This window comes from Oppia nitens, unplaced genomic scaffold (genome assembly GCF_028296485.1).
Source record: "Oppia nitens isolate AA-2021 unplaced genomic scaffold, nextdenovo-longstitch-racon4-pilon3 scaffold3_pilon_pilon_pilon, whole genome shotgun sequence".
Taxonomy (NCBI): Eukaryota; Metazoa; Arthropoda; class Arachnida; order Sarcoptiformes; family Oppiidae; genus Oppia; species Oppia nitens.
Genome location: NW_026533221.1, coordinates 4257733 through 4280500, shown reverse-complemented (window position 1 = coordinate 4280500; position 22768 = coordinate 4257733). Strand labels below are relative to the sequence as shown.

Genomic DNA, 22768 nt, shown 5'->3' with positions numbered 1-22768 from the left:
GACTCACTGACACACACACTCACTGGTTGTTTCAAAATTTGTCGTAACCTTTTGAAGTATAAGCGCATAAATATACGGTATTTATGTGTATGTGTGGTGTTATGCTTAAGAATATTCTTAAACAATAAATAAATTTAGTAATGAATAACATAAGTGTGTATAAATATCCTAAATATCTATAACAAGAGCACACATAAATGTATTGTATGTCACACACACACACACACACACACATAATGTATATACTGTATATAATATTTTGATAAAACAAATGTGCATTAGTTGTGCCCCAAATGCTTAGGTAGTCATATAGATTAGATCTACTGTTGCTAAATGTAATGTAAATTATATATCATATAAAATATAGAGTAATAATAATAATAATAATGTATATACATGTCTATCGTCGGATGATTTTATAGCAAACAATAGAGACTCGTGAATGAGAAACAAGTCATTCATAGATTAATTGCCGCAATCTTTAAGAATTTTCTGTATTTGTTTGTCAGCACTCGTCAGCACAAAACTATCAGTGCTTTACCTAACAGTGCTCTCAAACAATACAATTATAAATGACTTTTACAAACAAATATAAAAAGATACATAAAAATTTTCAACACTATTTGCCCACAAATTTCACATTACTTTCAGACATGTGTTTATATTTTTATGTAATATTTTAAATTGTTGTTACACTGTATTATTGTTACAATAGATTAACTTATTGATTATATAATATACAATGTTATATTTATTTTTATACCCTTAGTTCATATATGATATAAAAACTTTTTAAATAGTTATTATTATTATTATTATTATCATTGACGTGATATTAAATATTAGTTTGTATTATAATATTATTACAATGTATTTAAAATTATAGTGTTAATAATTATAAGTATGAATGAACTCATGGGAAATATACTTATTGGAAATTTTGACAATTATTATTTTGACATCAATAACAAAAATAAAGTTAATGTAATTTATTGTATATATTATAATAGCTTATAAAAAATTAGTTATTAAATTTTACTCTACCTTATATTAGTAGTAGTTGTAGTTGTAGTTATATAAAAGTTGTTTTAGTTGAAAATAATTTTCGCTTTTTATTTATATCGATGTCGTGCATACATAGATACATATAAATATATATATAACTATATTATAAACAACTGTCCAAATAAATTAATACTATTTTCAATATAAATATATATAGTTTTAAATATATTATTCATATATTATAAACAAACTATTATATTACAATTATTTGAACTAATATTAAATAAATTGATAATAAAAAAGGTTTTTTGCTGACAATTATTTGTTTCTATGCTTTCAATTTGAATGTTACAGCATTTGAAGCAAAAGTTTAAAAAAACGAAACAAACAATTGTTCGCTCATTTATAGTATTATTTTTCTTTTCAATTATTTCTTTGAGATAAAATTATTATAAAAAGATTAATATATCAAATAAAATGTTATTAAAAATTGATAAGTAATGCGATAAATGGCACTACTGTTTGGTTAAGACTTTTAAACCAACCAATCAATTCACTGCTGGACTCTGTTGTCATAAATTGTAAACATTTTATCAGTATTTGTATGGAAACACTTGAAAAAAGTTTAGTGCAATTAATTGAATTAAACTAAGTTTGTATTATCAAACAGAGAAATTGATTACACGTTAATTAATTAAAAGTTTAGCATACAATCGATTATCATATTTTCTAGTTATTTATTTGCAAATTATTTATATTTTATCAAATCAATTATAATTCAAATATTATAATTAGTATTTGAATGAATATCTTGTTGAAAATAATTTATTTAGTTTATTATTGATATCTATTAATGAGGTTCTAATTGATAAAAATGATAATAAACTTATAAAAAATTTATAAATTTAATTTTGAAAAAATATTGATAGAGAGAGAGAGAGAGAGAGAGAGAGAGAGAGAGAGTTAATCCCAATACAGGATATCCATTAGAAATGTTGATTTTTTACGGATGTCAAGCATATCGATACTACCAATTGTTTTATTTGATAACTCTTGAAATCAATTACTTTATTACACACACACACACACACCCACTAATGAGATGATTAGATTAATTTTTAACTCTAAATAATAAATAAGTACTCATTATTTTAATGATCTCATCAAGAAAATTGTTTTTTTTATTGATGGACGGATTTTTAATTAAAAAAATTATAATAATTATATATTTTTTATAATAACAGTAAATTTTATTATTTGTATAATATAAAGCATTTTTATATAGTTTTTATTTATTATAATAAAAATATTTTAAGGCATTTTTTTAGTTAAACACACAATAATTGTGTAAATATTACACAAAAATATTTATTTAATAATAATTTTTTATGAAAATTAATGAATTTTTATTTAAATAACAGTAAAGTCTATGATTTTGTATGTTTTTTTAGCAAAACGTTTTAATGTTAACTCTACCGGAAACCTAATTATTTTGAATAACTAACATATAATTTTACTAAAGAAATGTGTATTTTTAAAATAATTAGATTAATTGTTTATATTATATAAATAGCATTTTTCAGTAATAGATATAAAAAAAAATTATACATTAATTGTATAAAATATTTTTAGACAAACAAAAAATATATTAAATATTTAAAATAGTTATACAATGTATTACAATTTTTAATCTTAAATAAAAAATAAGATAATGATTTTTTTAGTGAGTAAATTGAATTTAAAAAAAATTATTTTATTATAAAATATGTTAATATTATATAAAACATGTACTTTTAATAAAGTGACCAGGTATTGACATCTTGTGAAAATAAAATATAAATTGTGTGATAATTTATCATAAAAGTGTAGCTATTTTTTGATATAATTTTTTTTTTAAGGAAAATCTCAACATTTTAACAATTTTAACATTTTTCTCTAATTTTAATTTCAAATATCTGTTTTAAAGAATAAAAATTTGTTAATTAATCATTTTTAATATTTGTTTATTACGTTTAAGTAAAACATTAGTCAAATTGAAATATGAAATCACAGAAGTGTTACATTTTATAAATAAAAATTAAACAAAAAAACATTTTCAAACAAAAAATTTTTGATTTGAAAAGTGTGTTATCATTTGATTTGATATCTAATCCAAAATAAACATTAAAATTGTTTCATTTCATTAGATCTGAAGCTATAAATGACATAAAAATCTATTTTTAATTTTTTCATTTATAAATTCATTTGAAAAATAATGTTTGACTGAGACTTCAAAAATGCTTTTAAGATCGCTCTCTCTCTCTCTCTCTCTCTCTCTCTCTCTCTCTCTCTCTCTCTCTCTCTCTCTCTCTCTCTCTCTCTCTTTATTCATTATAATTAATTATTTGGATAACTATTAAACTTTATGCCGGAATTTATTGGCAAAAGTGTATGGTTTTTGTTTAATTTGGCACTAAATGATCGCAATTTTAGACATTTCTCTCGCTTATTGCTAATTATATGTACAATAAAATAGTAGTATAAAGTTTTTATTTTTAAAATTGATGTTTTGAATTTATAAAAAAGTAAAAGAAAAAACATTTGAAATGCAATTTATATTCAATCAAAAGTTATTTGCTTTTCTAAATGTCAAAAGTTTATGTGTGTTTTAGCACACATTATGAAAAAAATCCTAACTAATTATAATACTGTAGTAATTATAAATTTATTTAACGTTTGAAGCGAGAAATTACTAAACAAATATTTTTAATATTATTATTATTACTAAAATACTGCATATATTATATATATATAAATACTGGTAAATGTGTATTATATGATAAATTAATCAAATACTCTTATTGGTTATATGTGTATACATATGTGTATGTTAGTAAAATTCAAGTTTGATTATTAAATTATTTTCTTAAAAGTATTATACATATCATAAGCATATTATTTTTTGAGTTTTTTTGTGGACACTATTGCTATAACTAAATAAGTAACCTATGATATAAACAACTAAATTGTCTAAAAATTATAAATTAAATAATATCTACATGAAATGCCAATTTAGTTACATATACCATATGGTTTCAATAATAAGTGACAATTTTAAATGTTTATAATTGATGATTTCAAATCTAAATAATATTATAAATAAATACATGATTTTGAATCAGTCTAATTGAAATTAATAGATAATTAAAACGAAACAAAATCATAAATATTTAATAATTAAATAATTACACGCAGACTAGAATCAATAATTTTAATCTACATTAATATAATATACAATAACCAAATGTGTAAATGTTTAATAACTCTTAAAAATTAGTTTTAATAAATTATTAATATATAGTTACACACTAAATGAATGATTCAAAAATATCATGTAATTTATAGGATTAATCAAAATATTTAATGTAAACTATCACTGAATTTATTTTGATTTAATTGTTAATAGTTTTCATGAAACACACAAAAATGTATTTTTTATTTCTTTATGAATTATAATAAACATATTAATAAATGCATTTGTTATTAATATGTTAATAATTAGCAACAAACTAAAAATCACTCCTAAAATATATATTTTAAAAATCCCTGAGATTCAAAAGTAATAATAAAATAATTTATGTATAATATATTATTTATTAATATATATATTATAATTCATATGAGAAAATTTAATATATAAAAAATAACATTTTTGTGTAATAAATAAATAAATAACATTTAATAATACGATGCAATGTAACAAATAAATTAAAATTTTGTGTCTCTAATGTCAACGTGTTTTTGATTATCATTTAAATTAAGAGACACTGAAATAGGAGTGTGTGAAACATGTTATAAATTACATAATAATAAAAGATAATTATTATATCAAATAATAATGCATAAAAACAACACATATTATAATATTAATATTAAAAATAACAAAAAGATGTCATCTGATGAATACCTGGCCACTCAATGGTGTGCATCAATGCTTTTTTTAGTATAATAATAATTTTAAAAAACAAATATAAAATTTTAAGTGTAAATAGAGAGATAATATGCTAGGCTTTTAGGTTTAAACCGGTAAATATGGTTTTTATATAAATTAAATAATAATAATGTATAATTAATATAAGCAAGTTATAAAACAATAACAAATTTTAAATTTTCATTAATTGCCTTGATTAAATTAAGTGATTTCCATTCAAAAAAAAAACATTATCAACAACATATTAACTACAATAAAACTGCAGATTATTATATGAAACAGTATTTATAATAATAATACTTATTAACTATTATTACATATAAGTATAAAAAAGTAAATCTTTGCTTAATTTTTGTAATTAATGTAATTGTTATATGATATGAAAGGCCGACAGTATTTAGTTAAATGTTGTATTAAATTAAATGCACTTTTATTATACACATAATAAAAATTGATTTTTAAGGCATTTTTCTCAAATTGATATATAAAATGATTGAAAAGATGATACAAAATACATTATATGAATCTTTTTTGTGTTTTGTAAAACATTTGAAATGATTGTTATGCATATAATTAATGTACTTTTTGGAGTTAAATATGAGAAATGATGATAAATAATATATAATTTGTGTTATGCGAAAAAATATATATTGTATTTATATATAAAATATATAACTTATTAATAGCTAATAATAATATAATTAAAAAGAGACTTTCGTCAAAAAAATTTAAATTCATTTTAAAATAATATAAATAATATTTCAATCATTATAAATATATACAAATATACTATTTTTAAAACTTATTTTGATTTGTAAAACTATGAATCATTTGATTTGGTTTTGTCTTAAAAATAAACTTTCAAAACATTTTCACAATTATAATGAATTCAAAAAAAAATTCATTGGTTTTGTTGAGAATTTTATATTAGAGAAGCTATATATTGTAAATTACTTTATATATATATAAAAAGGCACTAAAAATTAGTGATTGATTGCAATTATCATTAGTAGACCATTAAGTAAATGCAAAAATCATTTTCACGTATAGTTTTGTTGCTTATGTTTCTTCTTTGATGCGATTTTAAGTAGAAATAGAAGTAATAATAATAATAATAATAATAATAATAATAATAATAATAATAATAATAATAATAATAATAAGTGATATATATAATAATTATTATATAATTATTGATGACATTCATGAGTGTCGACTACGAGTTGTCTGAGCGTAAAGAGTTCCGTGATATACAATGCCATTGATTTCCATACTGACTGCCAGTTGACTCTCTATTTGAGATCTACCGTCTGTCCAAAAAAGCATATAAACACAATCACACATTATATTAGTCAACATTTACGAAACGATTAACTTAATTAGTAAAAACGTGACAAAAACAACAGTACCTCTATTCATAACTTTGATGTTAACGTTGGGCAACGCTTGCATTAAAAATCTTTCCTAAATGTATCAAAATTTAAATGCATTAATATTATTGCTAATAAATGTATAGATAATTACAATATGTTAGGACATATGTATATATACCTCATCGGTTAGAAACCGTTTAGCAGGAGTTACTCCGAGTGCGTCCTCCATTTTGGTTCGGGCCTCCAGTGCTCTGAGTGTAGCCTCACTGGCATTACGTGGGGTCACCTCAAGATTCAATGCCTCAGACTGTGGTAAGGGATGGTGAGTGGAAAAGGGATGCGATGGCGGAGACCTACTTCCATTGTCTTCTTCGCCTTCTATATAGGAAATATAAATAAAATTATTTTTTTTAAATAAATAAATTATATTATAAGATATTATAAGATATATATATATATATATATATATATATATATATATATATATTGATTAATCTTTAGAAATCTATTTACAGTAAAAACAAGAAAAATGCAAAATTTTTCTTCAATGATCCCAACGATAATTTGATAAAAGATATTAAAGATAAAAAAATTAAATATTAAGAGATATAAAAAATTTGCAATAAATAAGTAGTAAAACAAGTGATTGATTTCTCAAAATCAAAATAATGCCAAACTTATATTAGTTATCATTGATGACCCATGTGTTGATAGGTGAGTGTGTTTATTACATTTAGCAATGTTTGTATTGATTTAATTTAAAATCAGATTTTTGATCAAATTATAAAAAGTAAGGAATAAGAGGAAAGTCAAGTCATGGTAAGTGTCAGATTGGGATTCAATTATAAACTACAGTCTTAATGGGCGTTCACTGTCTTATAAATGAAGCACTCATTTCGTGATCATTTTTAAGACATGAGAAATGATCTCTCTCTCTCTCTCTCTCTCTCTCTCTCTCTCTCTCTCTCTCTCTCTCTYTCTTTCTCTAAATTAAACAAATATATATAAATATAATGAAATTTATCAAATTCTAAGAGAAAGACTACTTAACGCATAAAAATGTATTTATAATAGAAATAAGTTATTTAACATAATATTAATAGAAATAAGATATAAAGTGATTAATAATTCATTGCTGCAAAAATATCTTTTTTTTAATTTTAAATATATATATATACTGTATATATGGACTCAATGTCCTTGAATTTCAAACAAATAATATTAATATTATTCTCATTTTTACGTAATAATATTTATAGTTTAAATATTTTTTTAAAATAAAGACAATTCTGCAATGCATACGAAATAAAAATTGTAAAAAATTATACAATAAAATATATATAGAAATATATATAAATGTATTGAAATAATATATTTAAAATGCTGTGTTTTATATTATAATGTATGGGTTATAAAGACGGGATAAATTAGTTTAAGTGCAATGACTTTTTTTAATAACTATATGTTTTAAAATAATATAAACGATATTTTTTAACAAAACTTTATGAATACTTAATATATTATTTAATATTTAAATTACTGCTTTTATTACACAATCAGTAATCGATAAGAGAGTGAAAGAAAGAAAAAATATTATAAATTTATAAAAATAAAGGAAACAAAAATCATTTGTCTTTTAATTGCTTATTAGTAGACTATTAAATATATATTTATAAACTTATATAATTTATATTATTGTATGAGTTATTAATTGTTGCGACAAAAAAATTGTCAAAAATTGTTTAGCTATTATATAATCATTTGGTAATTACTGTATAAGCATTTCTAATATAAAAATTCATTTAAATAAATGCCATATATATATATATTAAATTAAACAAGTTTACCTGAATTTATATGTAGTATATACATAATATGTATGTAAAGTTATACTAAATATATATAACTTTATATACATATTATGTATATACTACATATAAATTCATGTAAAATTTAATAATTTAATGAGATTGTTTGAAAAAATATTTTCTTGAAAAATAAAGTGAATTTTTTAGCAAAATAAAAATAGTATTAAAAATTAAAACAAATAAACTAATTTAAAAGTCTAATTAAATGCTAAACATGTTGATTGGGTTCAGACCTATCTATAAATTGGTTGTCAAATATTTGACTGCATGGCTGGCAATTGGATGGCAATCACATTATAATAATTGTATTCAGAAAACAAATAAAATAAAAATATGAAACAAATCAAACTATAATTTAGAAAAAATAATGATTTAAATTTATAGCCAAAAAATACAGTACATTTGGTTTAAAAATATTTCATAATATTTCTTCTCATAAAAAATATCATAAATCAGTTTTTTAGTATTTATTTTTGGAGTCAATTATTATTTTAAAAAATAGTAATCAAATAATATTTTTATTTATTTCTCACTAATAATTCATACAATAATATTGTCTTAATAAAAGAGTTTGACTTTTAAAATATGTGTTGTATTTGTTTTAATCCATTGGCGTATTGTTTACTCAAGTATTTATATATCTTATTATAACTCGTGAGTTAAACGCCTGAAAAAATGCATTAAATTCTTGACTACAAAAAAATATTTTATTTGTATTTCATAATAAAGTTTAATTGTAAAGCCAAGTCTTGTTGTGTAATAAATTATTTGCAAAAACAAAATTTCTCACACATTTTGGCTCTAAGTTACACACATTTAACAGTAAATAAATGCGATTACTTTAATGTAAGTGAACACTAACTCCCATTTAAAACTATTAATAAAGCTTTTCAGTGAAAACTTGTTTATAAAGATTTAGAGAAACTTTTATAAGTATATAAAAAAAGAGAAAACAATATATTATAATATATGAGATAATATGTGATGAAAATCTCATTTTTTAAAGAAAAATGTAGTTTTTAATAATTTTTAATTAAATCTCAGAAGAAAATGCAATGTTTGACGTTAAATATTTTTAGTGTTTAGACAAACTCATAATTTTTATTAATTAATTTTTATTTAACAATTTTAGATGAGATCTAAATGTTGATAATATGATTAATACAGTAATAATAATAATAATAAATAAAATTAGAAAATACATTAAATTTGATGCTTTTTTATTTGAAACAAATAAAACACGTTTTATTAGATTGAAAAATGTAATTTTTATAGTTAATGATTATTTAATTGGTTGTTAGTATTTGAGTAACAGTGCAATACAGGTATGTGGTATGTGGTGGTGACAAGCGAGAGGTGCCCTATAATTGGTTTGATCTAAGATTGTTTTGCTCATACCTGATGACAGTCCCTGTGAATTGTGACCATTTAATGGGCGCGAAACAAGACTTAGAGGTGAAGTGTGGTGATGTCCGCCCTGATTGCGGTTCATATGTTGCGGAGGAGGCGTTGCGCCCATCATTTCTGGGTACTGACCATAACTGGATCGCCGGCCTTCCCTACGATTGCCGTCAATGGCTGACTGAAGTTCATCGGGTGAACTGAGCTTCTCTTTCTCGCACTCGTATGGATACAAGTATTTCATATATCTGTGACAACGAATCACATCATCAGTTCTCAACTTATCATTCATACCTTATTATTATATTATATAATTTATTACTACCTATAGTAATACATATCTACAGGCTATATATTAATGTATATATATTTGTGTGTGTGTTTGTGTAGTGTAGTGTAATGTTTGGAGTTATTGGGATTTATCTTTTATTAAGTATTTGTATGTGAATGTGATTCACAGCAATTTTGTTTTATTGAAAAAAATTATAGAAACAAAACAATAAAAAGTAATGCAATTTCTTATATTATAGATATCTTATATCTCTTATATGATTAGTAATAACTGCTTAGTCAGTCATCAAAACAAGTTATTTAAAAACTGAGACTACAGTCTCGTAAAAATTCATTACTTCTTTACGCCAATCAATTTACTATACAATTGCTATGAAACACATCGAAAACCATTGACTATCCAATCAAATAAATATTATAGTCGCCGACCAAATATATGATATAAGTTTCTTTATGTTTATATATATATTTTTATATGTTTTCTATAAATATATATTCACCCAACTGTTTGTTATATATTTATGCATTACTTTATTATATTTTATGGATACCCCACTCCATACTCACTCTCCCGCCACAATCATTAATAATTATACATATCTATAGCTCTTAAACATATACATGATATTCAACTAATGAAAGTTATACCAATTTTATGTGTCTATTGATCACAAAAAGCAAGAAAACTAAAAACAATTGGATATTGTTTTAGGCAATCAAAAAATAGTTGCTTTATATGATTATTATGATCTCTAGAAATAAAACCTCTTTTTCTTGTTTATAATATTTATAGATTAGAGCCCTTGATATGCATATATACCTCAAATTGATTATACGATTGAAAGAATATAAAAAAGAGAAAATATATAAGATTTTCATTACAATTATATTATATGATAGGCATTGAAAAAATAGTTGAGAGAGAATTGTTGGGAATTTATGGCCAAAAAGCTAAGCAATTATTTTATGTCTTCAACCTTGAAGTTGAATGAAATGCTATTAAATGGTAATACAAAATACAGAGTGGCGACACTTAATTGTAGTCGTGTTTGCTTATTAACTAATATCATATACATATACAAATATAATATATATATATATATATATATATATATATATATATACCTTATATAAGATATATATTATGTATATATATATATATAAATTTATATAGATGTATATATTATTTTTTGTATAGTGTCTCATATAGTACTATAAGCTTTTAAATATATTTATATATATATATATAAACAGTCAGTGATTTATAATTTCCTGAATTACTATTTTTTGCATTAATTAATATTAATATTATCATTATTATTGCATTAGCTCTAATAGTGTCTCAAAATTTATATACATATATCTATAATGAAATATATATTTTTTATATTATATATATATTATGTATGAGTTTACTAACTTATAGATAGTTATTTTTATTGTATAATTTATCTATTATGACGTTCAATACTTGTTGGCTCATAATAACAAAAAAAAATTAGCATTTCTTTAATTAGTTTTTATCTCAACACTTGAAAAACATTTATTTTCGCTAGAAATTAATAAATAAGAGGAAAATATATATTAAACTAATATATTCATTGCATTTATTTTTCATAATTGCATGATTTTAGTAATTTATTCCAATTAATTGCCAGCAAAAATAAAAATATTAATATAAAATTTTGTGTCATTTAAACAATAAAATTAATCTTAAATTTTATAATGAATTAATCATCAATTTATTATGTTTTTGTTATTGAGAAATTAAAGTGTTAAAAATTATTAACTATTAGTTTATCTATTATTTCTAATATTTATTATTAGGTTTTTCCCTAACTATATTTGATTGCTTTTAATAAATTACTTTTATATTGAATGTGATAAATGTGATAATTATGCTATTAGATTTTTAAGTGAAAATTTAATTTAATTAATTAATTAAATTTTTTATATAGTTGTTATTGTACTGACAGCATAAAGTGTGATTGAATATATTTGTTTAATTACAAATAGCAATACCAATAATTTATATATACATTTAAATACATGTAAAGAACAGGAGTGTCAGGTATGGTATGTTGAGGGTTGGTATGATTAAGGGTATGTTATGTTATGATATGGACATACTGTGTGCGTAATGTGAAGGCAGCGCTTGTGATACTTGACGGAAGATTGAGTCCTTTGGTTATTTCACGCCATATCTTCTTATTGATCACTTCGACGAGTCCACCCCTGGCCACAACCAATCGGTATAATTCATAGAGATCTAAGACCTGTTTGGCCATTATAGGAATTCGGTTTACTGGAGTTCCTATCATAGCACCGATACCAACGACATTGCCATTGCCATCAAATGGCAAACAGTAAAAAAAATAAACAACAATTAGTTATCTTAGAAATGCGATATTATATATGTATTAATATATGATGTATGTATGAATAACTATTAATCATTTTTGGTTATAATCGGTAATCATATTATTATTATTTTTTGTATTAACGACTGGTAATGTCAGCTCTCAGGTTACGCAACGAGTATTTGATTGCCATTTAAAGCATTTGATCGACAATTTATATAACAACGAGAAAAATCCCGATTCTCGACAAACCAAAACAAAGTGTTTTATGTTATTAACAGTTATTTTTGCGGGATATAGAGGGATACGGTAGCAATATATAGATATATATATATATATAACATTTTAGTGTATGGATTTGTTAGATATTTATTACCATTAAAACTTATAATGAAAAGCCATTAAATGTGCGATTATTTTTGGATATTTTTAATGATAGTTTGGGAGGTTATTATATAAGTAAATAAGATTTAAGAGGGAACGACACCACACATACTTTCTCTCATAAACATTACGTTTTCCAATGAGAGACACATTTTAGACATAAAATTATATAAAAAGGGAATTAGAGAATGAAAGAGAAATAACATTAAATGTGTATTTTTAACAACTTTTTGCTAATTTATATCAAACATAAGTTAGATTTTAAACATAATTTATTTGACATTAAAATTATAGTTAGAGATATAAAAAAATAATATCATTTCTAATGAAATCTAGTAGTAGTGATATTATTATGACCCAAATTCAATTGAAACTAATGCTATATAATTAATATTTATATAAAAAAATTTAGGCTTTGCAGCTGTTATTCATTAAAAATTTATGAAAATTTATTATAAATTTTAAACAAAATGAATATTAAATTAAATATATGTTAGCAAAAATTTACATAAAATTTATTATAAATTACATATTTGTCTTAATGAATCTAATATTTTAGTAGAAATAGCTTTATATTAAAAGTTTATTATATGTTTTATATTAAAAACATATATTTATTGGCTATTAAATTATAAATAATAGCAGAAAAATGTTTAATTCAAGTAAATTTTAAAATTGGAATTATCATTTTACTTATTTTTGTGATTTAGTAATTTTATTGTTTCAAAAACATTAAATATTAAAAAACTTAATAAATTAGAAAAATATTATATATATGCTTATTAATAATATAAATTTTATCTAAAAACTAAACAAAATATTATTTTTTGCTCATTTAACTAAAATTATTAATAACATATAATATTAATATGAGTTTTTACTTTGGATATTTGGCGTCAAAATATAAATATTTTCACCATTTATATATGTTATCATATACTGTATGTATATATAAGCACTTTTAGTTGGGCATAGTTTTGGCATAAATTGCGGTGAAATAAGATTTGAAAGTTTGAGTTTTGGAAACAAAGAGCAAAAAAGTAAATAAATAGCAATTCGTGAGAATAACAATATATTTATATAAATTATAAATTATAAATATTATATATATAAAGCATTTTATCTTATTGTATATATATGTGTATATATTTTAAGTTATTATTCTCATTGAAAATAAAAAACTATTTAATCAAATAATTATTCAATATTTAAAATGTTTTTAAAAGCATAACTATTAATCATAAAATTAAAGCGAGAATTTTATACATAATGGGAGAGAAACAAAATATATATACATATTAATAATTTATTTACTTTATATATATCTAAATAATAATTCATTCATATATTTTTGTTTTGTTAAAAAAGTATTTTCATTATTGAAATGTCATGACTTCACTGAAATGAATAATAGTTTTTGCGTTAAATTGAGAGCCAATAGAGTCAGACAAATGTAATTAAAATTAAAGAAGTTTTGGATATCCGAGTAAAGAGACCTTTCATTTTGATATAACATTTGCTATATTTTATGATTTAGTCTCACATAAAGAGCAACAAAATTATGATTAATGAGTAGTCTATATGTTGAAAGATTTCACTTTATTTTATTGAAAATATTATGAAAACTCATGAACTCATTATTTTCTCTTATTGTTTCAAATCATATATTATTTTTTGATTAATTTTTAAAAAATATAGTATAAATGCATTTATATATCACAAATATTTAATATCCTTTATTTACTTTTATTTGTTAACAATATATTATTATTTTAAATGAAGTGTAATTGAGAACTGATATAATCTTAGTTTTAAAATCAAGATTTAAAAAAAATAAATAAAATTAATTAATTGACTGTTGAGTGCAATAGTATAATATGAAACTATAATTAATATTAAGTATTTTGTTTGTCTGTAAAATTTGGATTAAAATATTTTTCTCGTTTTATGTTGTTTTGAGGCATTTATTTATCCAATAGTATGAATGTTATGTTTGTCTGAAAAACAAATGGTTTGATAAACAAAGTGCCATAAAATGCTATATTTTGTTGTCTAAGACTGTGTACTATAAAAGAAAAATTTATAAAAAGTTTATCGCAACGGGATATTAGTGAAAGAGAGGACATCAAGTTTGGAAGTGGGCTACTGGTGCCCATCATTACTGTGCCCATCATTACTGTGCACATCATTTAGTCGATTGTCTTATAATGTTCATTGATTCCGGTAATTCAGTTGACATTATGGGTCGATATATTAGGGATTGTCATTGATTGCCATTTCTATTGCCATTTATTACAATATATCTCCAGATGTTGTTACTATAGCTCATCTGTGACTCAATTTATTCACCAAATTTTTGATTTAAATAATAGATAATTAGGTCTCTGTTTTCTCTGTTTATGACCATCGGAAAGCCTACAATGGATAGCCCTTCCCTTTTTTGGTCGAATCAAAAACTTTTTGGTTTTTGCTAAATTCAATACTTTAGTAATAATATAACAAAATATTATAGATTAGTAGAGAAAACATTTTGGGAAAACATTAAGTTTTCAGTGACGAGGGGATAGTTAGTGCAAATGGGGGACTAAATTGGCAATCGATGGCCACCTCTTTGTTCAAATGGCAGCATAACTGTATTGCGTGGTATTGATGGACGGACAGAGTGGTTGGTCGACACCCACCCCCTAAAGACATGGTTTATAAGAATTGAACTTTTCTTTAATGTTTAGATAGAGAGTCAATGTAGAGATGACCCTGAAATCAAAACCGGGGGCTATTCGACCCCTTATGAGTGGTAATACCAGATGAAGGGGAAGAGTGAGAGAGCACATAGCAAGCGGTCAGTTGTGGCTGAGCTGAAGGCAAATATTTTTACTGTACTTCCCATTTGTGGCAAAAGTCAAATTCAAGAAGAGAAGGGGAGAGTTATCTGAGATGAGGGGATGGCATATAAGCTATAATACATTATTCACATTTATATATAGCAATCATCTATTAGTTATACTATAAGTCTATACAACGATTTCAGTTTATAAAGATTGAGAAAGATTTGTACACAAACTGACCGCCAATTCCATCAAAATGCCGTTCAATTGGTATATGTCTTATAAACGGCAGCTGTGGCTATGGCTCTGCGCCTCAAATACAGTACTACTATATGGCTATATAACCATATTTATTGGCATCGTTGGCAAAAAGGGGGACATAACATAACATAACATAACTGATCAAATGAATGACTGAACTCTGCAAGAGAGTGAGGAACAGCTCCGAGAGATCGCAAAAAAATGCAAACCAAATGAAAGAGCCATAGAGTGAGAGCCAGAGAGTCACTATACTACCCGTCCCCTGATTTATAGCTATAGATTAGCACAAATGTGAGTCTCAATAACATTTCGATACCAAACCAAATGTTATATTTAGAAACTACTTCTCTCTCATTATTAATACAAAACACATTCAAAATATACACAACAGACACACAACACGTCTATTATATTATCAAACATAACATTACGGGAGTAAACATTCAATATTTAAAAGTAACAAAATATTGCCAAACATTTTCCTATATAAAAACAACTTATATTATTGCTATTTCTTAATTATATATTTGTTTTGATATATTCAATATTAGATTTTTATATCCTATATATTTAATTTATATAAAATTCATATAAAATTTATAAACAATAATAAAAAATAAAGTCAACGGACTTGGGTTTGTGGGACATAATAATAATAATATGTTTATTGAATGATTAAATCATTAAATCGACAAAAAAGTTCTCAATTTCTCAACAAATGCTGTTTCCGTTTCATATGATTGACGCCTATATTTGTGTAATATTTTGTGAATTACAGGTCTAAGTCCTTATATAAGTCCCCCTAAAAAAACTAAGACATATATAGTAAATATGTTTTCATGACTTACGTATAACTTACATAATAGATGCCGGTTCCCGAAGAGGAACTGCTCTCGTAATAGGAAGGGTTTGTATGGTGTTGTGTAAGGGGACAGGCATTTGAGAAACGAGAGGCATATGAGTAAAAAAAGTAACCCAAATAAGAAGGGATCGACCGTTTCTTCTGTAATAACAATGAACTGAAGGACAGGCTCTCTCTCTCTCTCTCTCTCTCTCTCTTTCTCTCTCTATTTGAAGTCCATTTAATGTCAGAGAAGGTCAGCTCATATAAGGATTGGTCACAACAATCACAATCATAGCTCCAACATATGCAACACAGCTATCATTTATTTAGTCCTTTCTTATATATGCCCATTATTTCTCACATAAAAATAGCAATCATTTTAAACCAAATATATTACTTGTAAAATATATTTTATTCCCACGTTTTGACCTGAACTCTGGTCCATAACATTATAAAAAATAGTCACAAAATTTAAATCAATTAAAAAATATATATCCAATAACTGATATATAGAACGGAAAGAATATTATGTATAGAAAATAAATAAATTTCATTTTATGTTTTTAAACGAAAAATATTGAAAAACATTTAAAAATAAATAATATATTTGTCTTATATTTTCCTCAAAATGAATTATCATTTATTATAAGCAGCAAATGTTTGATAAAAATATACAAATTAGTCAAAAAAGTTAAACTAAAAGATCTGTTTGAATGTTATTTAGCTTAAAAATAGCCAATAAATGGTGTCATAACTGTGTTTTAATTGATGCATAAGTTGTGCATATTATGGGTAGTAAACAACATCTGGACCTCTCATGTATTGTCTTACTCTTTAGTAGGGTATCTCTCAAATACATATTATGGTACCACATATATAGTGTAGATATACATATAATATATATATATTATAGTATACCAAAAAGTGTATACAGTATACATAGCAAACTGTTGTGTATATAAATGTTTAGTAGTATTCATCTGAGAGACACATTATTTGTGTTGTTTAGTGTCTTTCAGAGGAGAGGGGAAGACATTGGAGAGTGATGTTCCCCAACCATAGCCAACATTTAATAGTCTTAAGCCATGCAAATGTGGGTTCTGTCCATTGAATACTTTTACTTAAATAACTTGTTTTTCACATCATTTTCATCTAAAAATATCTTTTATAGAGAATGAGTGAGATGTAAGCCACGAAAAGATGATTGAGATATAGGGGAAGACATTAAAAAATGTCGACAAAAAAGTCATTTTTGTTTGTTAGGCATACAGATAGTGATAGAAGAAGCCGTTTAGTCCAAAAAACAGGGCAACAACTCAATAATTATTATTATATTCATATACTGTATACTTAAGAATTTTTGCAATTTTAGAGGGAAAAGGAGTCAATGATAGGACTGTCATCCGTGAAGGGGACAGACAAGAGACCGATCGACAATCAGATTAAAAGCATCTCTTTATTTATAATCTTTTATTTTTAATTTTTTGTTTCAAACAAAAATGTTTTAATAATTATTTCTGATTAAAATTCTGTTTACTATTTGAAGGAATTGGATGGCCAACCAAAATAGCCTCAAGTGCTGTGAATATGTGTGAGCTAAAAGAGATGCCTTTTTGTCATAAATGCAATTTTACACACAAAAATGTTTACAAAACAAATAAAAAAATATTGTGTTTTCATTAAACAACATAACATTAAACGGGGAATAAGAGAAAATAAGAGAGAGAGAGAGAGAGAGAGAGAGAGAGAGAGAGAGAGAGAGAGAGAGAGAGAGAGAGAGAGAGAGAGAGAGAGAGAGAGAGAGAGAGAGAGAGAGAAATAAGTTATAAGTTATTTTCTAGTTAATGGCAGTTAGAGATGTATAAAATGTTAAATTTTGAATAGTAATATGTGTTGAGAGTATTATATATATATTTATATATATATACTGTACTGTATATACTGTATATGTTTTGTGTTTTGTATTTATGTATGTATTAAAGTATAAGAAAAGTGCAACAGTTAGGCCATTGAAAGTTAATTTGTTATTCGCAGAAAAAAATTGTAATTTGAGGCACAAAAAGTTAATTTGTTAAGAATAGAGAGACAAACGGCAGAAAAAAATTTGTTTCTTTGTTTTGTTTGATTGGTTTGGTTTTTGGGCAAAAAAAATTGCAGTGAATTTGCAAAATAACGGCTAATTCACGAAATGGTTAAGCCTTTCATATGGCCTCCAGAGTTAAGTTTGAGAGGAGTAGTAATAGTAATAGTAGTAGTAGTGCTTAATAACTGTTAGCCCATATGTTAAACGAATTAATACATGGTTTGCTTAGGGATGGCATAGCATGGATGGTATTGCATGATATCCTCTCACATAAACACAACTGGCCTCACAAAAATTGAGGTCCACTTCATAACTACATTTCCATCATTGAGAGAAAATTAGGGGAACCTTAATGTGTAAGTATGAGTAGGAATAAAGTGCAGTAATTCACAATTATTTAATGTGCCATAGGGTTGGCTCAGGCATATTATGTTGTTGTATGAGTTGAGCAAACTGTTGTGCTATTGGGCCATAGGGAGCATCAGTTTTCTTATTCAAGGATTAGAGATATTCAGTCATGTTGTGTATGTGTTGTGTTGTTTGGGAATCATTATATATATGATGAGTTAAATAAAAGTAAGGGAGGGGTGACTCCCCTTTAACAGTCTATATCATAATGTATGCCAATATTTCCAGGAAAACGGAGAGCAATTGATAGGAATTGAGTGCCCGAGAAGGCGCCGGTAGATTGAAATTACTGTAAAAAGCAGTAATTCTTGTGCCATCACTTGAGCCAATCCAATGACAAGAAAATCAATGAAAGATATTGAGGGGAAAAGCAAAGACATACTTATATACAGTGATATCATCAAAGAATACCGCAATTACTGGCAAAAGGTATTGTCATAGATTAAGACTGTTGTAAGTTAACGATCTCAACACACATCACACACACACACACACACACACACACACACACACACACACACACACACATCACATACACACTTATATTTATCCATACATATCCCGAAAGCACTAGTAGTATTGGAAATGGGCAATGAAATAGAGCTACAAATTTATATCTTTCCTCTGTTTGATGGCCTCTTTATTTATAACTTTTCATGAGTTTTCATTAAATATATATATTTAAAAAAATTGATGAACAGAGAGATGATGTTTATAATGGTTAGCAAAACTATAATAGATATTTTGCCGAAAATACATAAAACTCTTGAGTCAAATGAAATGAAAGCTCAAAATTAATGCTTTAATTCTTTATAAATCCTAAATCTAAAAATACTAAGAATTACGGCTAACTATATATTAAATAACATAAAACACATTTTAGTTTAGCAAATGAAATATAAGACACAATGATTTAGGGGTTGTCTAATGTTATATATATATATATATATATAGGATATATATTGGATATTATATAAGTCATTAATTAATTTATTAATGAAACATTCAAATATACGGTATAATATATATATATATACTATCAATTTGAATGGCGCGCATTAATATAGGTTAATTTTTGAAATGTTATATTTATATATATTATATAATATATAATATATATATATATACCTTTTATATAAATGTGTAATAAATAATTAATAAATAAATATTTCATATAAAGTCAAGTCTTACCTCTTTTTTGCATAAAAGAGAAGATATCGTCGAGAAATTCCTTTCTCTTTGGGTCTTCACTCAGTTCATAGAGCTGTCAAACAAACAAACCGTATAATTAGTTTACATTTTTAAACTTTTTTTTTGTTAGTAACTAATCGCTAATCAAATTCAAATCTCTCTCTATTTTATATTAATTTATTAATCGTATATAATTTTATATATGTATATATAAGTAAAAATATATTTTTAGTTACATTTTAATATCAAACTAATGATTGCCAATAATAAATAGGATTATAATGTCATTTATGTATATAAGGAAAAAAAAGTTAAAAGGATTGGCACCGCAAAAAATGCCTGAATATATAGGTATTAAATATTTATTAATATATTACAAACTGTTTTTCCAGTCTATCAAAGAAATATAAAATAATCCATAAAATGTCATATTTTGTTCATCTTTTCAAATGCTATAATAAATATATACATATTTGGAGTCTGTTTTAAATGTTAGCGACATTTCTATATATCTTTTTTCTCTTAAATCAGTGAATGAAAGTCATGTCATATGAAATAATTTCAGTCAAGCATAGAGTGAATGAATGAGCGAAACATTCAAAGCATTTATAAAATATTATATACTTTTAGATATTCGCTATATATTTCTCTTTTATTTTTTTTTTTTGCTGAACGGATGATCCTATCGGTAATGGTGTAGACGTGTGCTGAGTGTGCTGTCCACACGATACTCTATTAACTAATACTACCGGCACCGGCAGCCCTGTGCAGCGGTTATGTAACAAATACAAACACAGGCCTCTCTCTCTCTCTCTCTCTCTCTCTCTCTCTCTCTCTCTCTCTCTCTCTCTCTCTTAGTCATTCACTTATAATATATAACCGGCCCTTTAAGTGACTAAAAAATTATTGCAAAACATGATCTCTTAAAATGAGTATTCACTTTAAATATCAGATATAAAATGAAAAAAATGAAATAATTTATTTATACTTTTGTTGCTTTTAAATAAAATCTCAAAAAACAAATTCAAAGCTATAGTTCAAAATCCCTATATATTTATGAATAAATCAAACAAATAATACTTTTTATATTATTGCAATCAGTATTCACTAAATATTGTATACATATAGCGTATATATTTGTCATAATTTTTGAAATTTGAAATTATAATCCCTGTCTCTTAATAATAATACTAATAATAATTCCTATGAATTTAATCGGTATATTTCGTAATACATTTTTTGTTAAATATTTAATAATAAATATCAAAGAAAAAATACTAAAAAAAATTTGCCTGTAATTTAATATTAAGTGCTTAACTATTAAGCAAATGTCAGTTTTTATAAAAGTACGGCCCATAATAACAATAACTAATAATAAGCAAACATATACTACACATATAAAAAAATACATAATTCATATTAAAAAAAATTATAGTTTTAATGGGGGAATAAACTGCTATAAAATTTATGTGATTAATGATCGCTTGTCTTATATGTCTCTCAAACATATATAAAGTATTAGTTGTATTGTTTGTATTTCCAATTAAGTGTTAATTAGGAAATAGGGGTAATCTGTTTTCTATAGAAATAACCTTGATCTATTAACAATGCCTATTAGAATATCATCTATTTACATTATTATCAACAGAGAGATCAACCATCAAACGATGTTAACATTAATTTTTCTTATACAGAAAGTTTTGTAGTAAATTTTACATAATTTCAAATAAAATATTTTATCAAATTAGTTGTTTAATATTTTTTCAATAACTATATAACAACTATTATGTAAAAAAAATTATTTTTCATATTTAATTTGTGGCAAGTATTTCCGGAAATTTCCAAGAAATGTGAATTTTCCCGAAATAAATGTACAGATATACTAAGGGGACTAATATTATAAGTCACTAATAATTCAGGTTTTCTTCGATGTTATTATAAAATTAATTTTGAGGTATTTTTATAATACAGTTCATGTAATTAATAAATGGATTCTCACTAAACTATAATATTAAATGACATTAATAAAAGTCTCAAAATTGAAATTAAAATCTGTCTAAAAGTTTATAAATACCGCTAATAAAAGTACAGCTAATACTAACAATAATAATAAATTAATTTTAAAATTAATCCAATAGTGTCCTTGTAGTTGTAGTACTACTACTAGTAGTAGTATTAATAGTTGCACTAAAATGAGGCACAAATACAGGGTGTAATACCTCTTAAATAAAAATTAGCAAAATATCGGCTAAATATTTTATTTAAAAAAATTACTTTATTCTTACCGAAACAAAAAAAATATTTCAAACATTAATATTTTTGAATTATTTATAAGGAATTTATTTCATTGAATTGACTCGTTATTTGTTTGTCTTTATATATTATACATGCTTATAAATTTTTGTATATATATATAAATTTTAATATATTTTTATGTTATTTGAAAATATTTCAATTAAATGCAATTGATTTTTCAATTTATATTTTATATGCCTTTGAGTTAC

The 22768-nt window shown here is 24.0% G+C and overlaps 1 protein-coding gene across 1 annotated transcript in view; it reads right to left on the bottom strand.

The window, feature by feature from the left end:
• Nucleotides 1–6149: 6149 nt before the first annotated feature.
• The window catches only part of LOC128958728 (AT-rich interactive domain-containing protein 3C-like), a 38428-nt gene continuing 21809 nt past the window's right edge, over nucleotides 6150–22768 (bottom strand). The window contains exons 3-8 of the mRNA XM_054304645.1: nucleotides 20265–20337; nucleotides 12039–12222; nucleotides 9615–9865; nucleotides 6527–6726; nucleotides 6385–6439; nucleotides 6150–6285 (exon numbers count right to left, since the gene is read on the bottom strand). Coding sequence (XP_054160620.1) covers nucleotides 6179–6285; nucleotides 6385–6439; nucleotides 6527–6726; nucleotides 9615–9865; nucleotides 12039–12222; nucleotides 20265–20337 — 870 coding nt within the window. The 3' untranslated portion in view covers nucleotides 6150–6178. The remainder of the gene's footprint in view (nucleotides 6286–6384; nucleotides 6440–6526; nucleotides 6727–9614; nucleotides 9866–12038; nucleotides 12223–20264; nucleotides 20338–22768) is intronic.